The following is a 7,169-nucleotide window of genomic DNA, read 5'->3' on the forward strand; positions in this document are numbered from 1 at the left end:
TAAAATATATATTAAATATAATTTAAATAACACATCTATTTATACACAAAATATATGATAACTTTTGGTGTATACATATCCGGATACCTATATATTCATGCAACTTTCGTTCATTTTTACACTATTAATTTTATACATGCATATGTATGGCTTATTTTTTAGATAGTTAATAATTGAGTTAACATTTATATATACTGATATAATAATAATACATAACTGAATATCTATATAAAATAAAATATTTAACATTAACAATTCATGCAAATTAATTTGATTTGAATTTAGTATTTGTTAACATGGTTCCTTTATTTTCTATTTTTATTTTTACATTTCAGAAAGAGTGGGCTTTGTGCAGAGTTCTACACAAAAGTGAAAAGAAAGTAATGCATGTTCCACAACCACAGGGATTGGTTGAGTTCAGCTCTTATGAAAATAAGGAACTTCCCCAATTGATGGATTCTTCACAAGTAACATTCTTTTCATCAGACCCAAATAATCAAAGTGAGGATCCAAATCCAATCACACGTGATGATGATAATAATAATAATGATGACATCATAGTTGATAGCATTGAAACTCCTTTCTTGGAACAACAACCACCTTATTATTCTTCATCCTATGATTCTTCAGATTTAGACACCCTTAACCCTGCCACATGGGATATTTCCGAAAATGCCCCTACAAGTAATGCGTCTAAGGAGACGGACTTTGATGCTGACATGTTCTCTTTGATGTACAACAATAGAGAAGTGTTCCAAACATCATTTGAGAATCAGGAATATTATGCATATGATTCTATGGGACATGTGGACAATGGTTCCCTATGGAATTTTTAGAGAATTAGGATTATGATTAGAATTGGTTTAATTTTTCTAATAATTTCAACTTATTAAGGTTAACTCAGTTGATTAGGATAACATAGTTTAGCTTCCTTCTTCTGTCTTTAGATCTTGGGCTTGAACCCATTTGTAATAAAAAGAAAAAATTATATATTAACTGATAGTTGTTTGCAAAGCATAAATTTGCCACGTCCTCAGTTAAAGTTACAAAATCGACAGTAAAATCTTTTTTATTTAGAAAAGTCTAGGACTACAGTAATTTTATTAAATTCTGGTCAGCATATAACTAGCAAAACAAAAATGAATAATTTTATATCATTGAATAAAATTTTACACTATTAAAAATATTATTGATAACTACTTAATAACTACAAATTACAAAAGTTATTGGCCCTAACACTCCTTAACACTACTCTAATTTTTTGCTAAGGCAGGTATTGTAGTGCCAAAGCTATTTGCATATATATATTTTCTTGTCTTACATAAAATACATACTCATACTGTCATACACACACTACTATAGGTTTTATATTTTCCTTTCTGAGTTTAACTCGGAATTCGAACCTGGTGCAACTTTCTTGGCAGCCAACAAATCTTCCACTATATCATTGCCTTAACTGCATATGGTCTTTACTCTTTTTTTTTTCTGTTAAAATGAATTAGACAATCTCTAATATTAGATATTACAATATTATAATACTCACACATACTAAACACTTATACACATAATATCAAGAATTCTCATTTACTATTGACTTCACCCAAATCTCAATACTAGGTGCACCTATTATAAGACAAAGAACTTTACTACTAAACCAATGCCTTGCATGCAGGTCTTTAGTTAGACTTTTTTTTCATCTTGTCTTTAGTTTGAGTTTGGTTGCTGATAAAAAAAAGAAAGATGGTGGAATTAAACTTGGGCCATTTATGAGCCCATTCTCTAGAATAAATAGAAATTAGTCCAAAACTACTTTGACAAGAAAAAAGTCATAGTTTGACGAAAAACAATAATACATAACAAGATTCCAACAAAAATGATAATGGTAAATCAAGCTAGATTGGTCTAGTAGTTTTCTAAAAGAGACACAGATATTTGCGGTCGTTTTTTTGTAATTAGCGACGATTTTAAACCGCCACAAAAACCAATTCTAGTGGTTGAGCAAACCGCCTTGGTTAGTGGCGCGAGCAATTGTTTTCGCGGCGGTTTTCAGCAACCGTATATAACTGCCGTTGATAATTTGGCGGCGGTTCAAAAGCGCTGCGATATGGGATTGTTAGCATTGACCACATGTTTACCAGCGGTTGAATAACCGCTGCTATTTGAAGCGTTTTTGCCAATTTTTTGTGGCGGTTTCCAATATGCCGCAATTGTTGCAACATAATTTTTAAACTTGTTTTTCGTGGTTTGAAAACCGCTGCTAATTTCAGTATAAAGTACTTCAAAAAATTTGAATTTTGATTTAAAAATTGCAACTATTTTTTAAATATATTATAGGTATATTTTTGACACTTTTTGGATTTTTTTAATATTACAAATCTTATTATTTGTCATCTAAAAATCTAAATTGATGGAAAAAAATATAACTACAAAATAAATTAATATATTTATAAAAGTATCAATAAAATAAATCTTTTATTAAGAGTTATATAGTCAAATTCAAAAAAATGTATACTTCAAACTAAAATAATTCCAATTCTAATATCTATTTTTCGCTCTGTCCTTCCAAGAAATTCATCCCTACAGCGATGTTTGGTAGCAGCTCCTCACCGTGGCGTTGAATTACATCTATTTTAAAACAATCTTCTGCTGTCATTGTCACAATTAGTCATGAAATTTAAATTGAGAAAAAAAATTGATGAAAAAATGAAACCAATTTAATCAAGAACAAGAACAAAAGAGATAACAAAACATGAGAGAAGCAAGCTCTCCTAACATTTTCATTTTTACTTACTTCCTTGCCATAACTTGTCAGTCCTTTGTCTTTGTACAATTGAACCAGATACACTCTACACTCTCCAAAATGGTGTTCTGCAACAATCCTGTTGATGATATGAAAAAAGGCTTCAGACATAAATTTGTGCTCGTAAAATATCTAACAAACTCGGCAAAATTGAATGAAGCTGTTCTTGGTGAAGCTCGATACCTATATAACAGAAACTATATAGTATATACATTTGATTTTCAACAATTACTGTCCTAAATATTTAATAGGAGCGATGTTCTGGTCTGAAGTTGAGTAATCTAAATGATACTTAAGAGTTTCAAGTTTATAATCCTGTGGATCAACAGTGCAACGACATTGAGCTAGCAAGGGAACTAGATAACATAGATGCTAATGAATAATTAATAGAAGTGATACAACTTTTACTTACCAGTGTCCTTAAGAGCTTGATGATGTGCTAAAGCTTGAGCATCTTTCACGTTTCCTATAGCTTCTCCAAATGCATCCTTTTGAGCTGACAACTGTGAGAAAATTACATAAAGAAGTTGTGGAAGCAATTTCGCAGAATGATGCTACTTTATTTTCTTAGTATGCTCCACGCCTAGTTGATTTTGTACTGGTAAGGATGCTTTCCTTCTTTTATTCTAGTTTTTCATGAAGTTTACAGAGCTCTTTGCGCTGATAAAAAAAATTGTGAAATAAGAATTTATAATAACATATATTGCCCTCCAGTGAAAATGCTAAGAAAGAAAATGAGAGAAGAACTTTTCAACTTTGAGATATTACAGCTAGATGCTTATTATATGAGTAACCTTAAATATCTGCAGCTTAAATGCCATATATATGTAATCTCTATCATGTTCAAGATAAATTCCAAATGCATCAATGACTACCTGTGCTCAAATTCTTGATTTCAATAAACAAAGCAAATGGCAAAGAGGCCAAAATCTAAAGTAATTAAGTAAATCAGTAATATATTGAAGTGTGAAAGTTAAATATTCTATCATGATTTTCCTTATTAGCATCATAACAAAATTTTAAAAACAAAAACAACATCAAAGTGAGCTAGTAACTTTTTGAGAGCATCCTCCCATTGTCACATCGGATAGCTCAAATTGAGCATTTTATGTTAGAATTTTTATTATAATTGTGGTCCAATTTGTTAATATAGAAATTAGTTTGGGTGGTGTTGTAATTATTGATTAATTATATTGGCAGTTGATCTGTTCTTTGATGGAAAGAACACGACTGTTCATAAATTTTATAAAGTTTGGGTCCCCAATTCTAATTACACAATAACAAACAAACACACTTTGATTCCATCTGAGTTTGTGATTCAAGAATTGGAAGTTTCCAAATTAAATTAAACAATTTATTGGCAATGGCTGGAGGTACGTAAATTATTGATTTTATAAAATATCTAACATGTGGTATTAGAGCTAGGTTGTCTCTGCCTTGTCATTTCAAAATTTAATTATTATGCATTATTTTGATAAATTGTTTTCAAAAAAGAATGTGTAGTATGAATTTTGAAATAAGTAAGAAAAATCATTGAAATAAAAGTTGACGTACCATAAGAAGAGGGAATAATAAATAATATTCCCAGAAGGAATCTTCTAAATTTGTGTAGTAGTTATTCTTCATAATAGTATAATTTTCATGATTTTCATAAGTTTTCTTATTCTTAAATATAAAAATAAAAGGAGAGAAGAAGAAAGGAAAGACGGTGGAAGAGAGAAGACAGAAAGAACTTGTTTCAATGAATAGATTTTATTTGTTATATAACATTAAATACTTGCTACTTTTACGGGTTTCAAAATTTGAATTTGTTATAAAAATTTAAATTTTGGTTGGACTGAGGTTTAAACTTGGATCTTCTAAATATTGCCAAAATATTTGTCCACTAAATTATCTCCACTTTGATATTATTCATGTTACTAAATTTATTTATTTGATGATTATATTTGCATGCAATATAAATTCTTCCACTGCATATCATATTGTGATTAATATATGATTTATTGAGGAGTAGCCACAACATCCTTGATAATAATTATATTTAAAGAAATCACATAAATATTAATATGATTTATTTGTAATTGTTGTGAATTATATAATAAACTTACCCACAGAAATTTATTATGTTATTCACATATAATTAGATTGAAATAGAAAATATTTCTTACTTCTTAATTAGCCTACAGGTATTAAGAAGTAATATTTTATTTTCTAGTTCCAATACTTTAGTTAGTATAGTGAATATTATGTGTGTTAAAATCTTTGCCTACAGGTAGATTTTAATGACACTATGATTCATATTTATTTTGATATGACTTGCATTGGCATGTATTATCATATGTTATAGATTTTGTTGTGCCTATTTAAAGTTGAGTAATGTTAGCATGATTTATTATTTGCAGCGGTAATGATATTTGAAACTATATCTGAAGTTCATTTGTTAAGTGGTGACAACTATAAAGAATGAAAAGATAAGATTCTCCTTCACTTAGGGTGTGTAGACCTTGACTATACTCTTCGTAGGGAAGAGCCTCCGATACCTATTGATGCTAGTTCTCAAGCCGAGGTAGCATTATACGAACGGTGAGAGAAATCCAACCGTTTAAGTATGATGTTCATTAAGTCTCGTATTTCAGCTAGTATCCGAGGTTCAATTTCTGATTGTAGGAATATCAAGGATTATATAAAGGCTATTGATGAACAGTTTGAGTCTTCTAGTAAGGCACTTGCAAGCACCTTAATGGCACAATTGTCATCTATGAGGCTTACCGGCGTAAGAGGTGTGCGTGAACACATCATGAGCTTGAGAGACATTGCAACACAACTGAAAGCTTTAGAAGTTGAGATCTCTGACTCATTTCTAGTGCATCTTATTCTGAATTCTCTTCTGCCCAGTACGGACCATTTAAGATTTCTTATAACACACATAAGGAAAAATGGTCAATTAACGAATTACTGGTGATGTGTGTGCAAGGGGAAGGAAGGCTAATTCAGGAATTTGGTGAAAGTGCACTATTAGTGACAAATGAGGGTGGTAAAAAGCAAGCTCATAAGAAGAAAGGAAAGGGTATTGTATCCCATCCTATGAAGAAAGAAGGTGCACGGTGTTTCTTTTGTAAAAAGAAAGGACACATGAAGAAGGAGTGCCCAAAATTTAAAGTTTGGCTTGAAAAAAAAGGTACTAACCTTTGTGATCTTATTCTTTCAGTGTGTTTTGAATCTAGTTTTGTTGAAATATGTCATGACACTTGGTAGATTGATTCTGGTGCTGAAATTCATATTTCAAATACCATGCAGGGTTTCATAAGGAAAAAAAACCGATAAGAAGTGAAATAAGTATCTATATGGGCAATCGGATGCGTTCACGTGTGGAAGCTGTTGGAACATTTAAGCTTGTATTAAGTACCGGTTGTATTTTAGATTTAGAAAAAACCTTTTATATTCCATATTTTTCTAAAAATTTGATTTCTTTATCTAAACTTGTAAAACAATGATTATGTATAAATTTTTATGATGATTCTGTTGATATTATTAAAAATTCTAATATTATTAGACGTGGTACTTTAATTGGTGATTTATTTAAAGTACATTTAGCTAATAATGTTCCATCTGGTCTTATGGTTATGCATGATAATGGTATGAATGAAAAATCCTCCATGTTGTGGTACCGAAGGTTGGGACACATCTCCATTGAGAGAATGAAGAAATTAGTAAGTGATGGAGTTCTTGAACCTCTAGAATTTACTAATTTTGATACTTGTGTGGATTGCATTAAGGGAAGAAAACCAAAAAGTCTAAAAAAGGTGCTAAGAGGAGTTCTGACATATTAGAAATAATTCACACTGACATATGTTGTCCTGATATATCGTTAAGTGGTCAGAAATACTTCATCTCCTTCATTGATGATTATTCACGATATATGTATCTCTATATGATTCATAATAAATATGAGGCATTGGACACTTTTAAAGTTTATAAAGCTGAAGTAGAAACATAATGTGGAAAGAAAATTAAGATCATGAGATCAGATAGAGGTGGAGAATTCTATGGGAGATATACTGGAAGTGGACAAGCACCTAGACCATTTGCAAAGTATCTTCAAGAGCATGGTATTGTGGCACAATACACCATAGTTGTCACACTATATCAAAATGGTGTAGCTGAAAGAAGAAACAGGACTTTGCTGGATATGTGAGGAGTATGCTTAGCAATTCCAATCTTCCTTTATCCTTGTGGAGTGAAGCCCTTAAGACAGCTGCGTATATATTAAATAGAGTTCCAACAAAGGCAGTTTCTAAAACGCCATTTGAGCTATGGAAAAGTTAGAAACCTAGTTTGAATCATATATGCATTTGGGGTTGTCCTGCTG

The 7,169-nt window shown here is 30.8% G+C and overlaps 1 protein-coding gene across 3 annotated transcripts in view; it reads left to right on the forward strand.

Annotated features, from left to right (window-relative positions):
• Positions 1 to 948, forward strand: part of LOC107471170 (NAC domain-containing protein 92-like) — a 2,478-nt gene extending 1,530 nt beyond the window's left edge. For 2 of the 3 annotated variants that reach the window (XM_016090607.3, XM_021133143.2), the window contains exon 3: positions 336 to 948. In XM_016090607.3, the coding sequence (XP_015946093.1) occupies positions 336 to 836 (501 nt within the window). In that variant the 3' untranslated portion in view covers positions 837 to 948. The remainder of the gene's footprint in view (positions 1 to 335) is intronic. The other variant, XM_052255891.1, reaches the window with a different exon arrangement.
• The last annotated feature ends 6,221 nt before the right edge of the window (positions 949 to 7,169 follow it).

Source organism: Arachis duranensis, chromosome 10 (genome assembly GCF_000817695.3).
Source record: "Arachis duranensis cultivar V14167 chromosome 10, aradu.V14167.gnm2.J7QH, whole genome shotgun sequence".
NCBI classification, from domain to species: Eukaryota; Viridiplantae; Streptophyta; class Magnoliopsida; order Fabales; family Fabaceae; genus Arachis; species Arachis duranensis.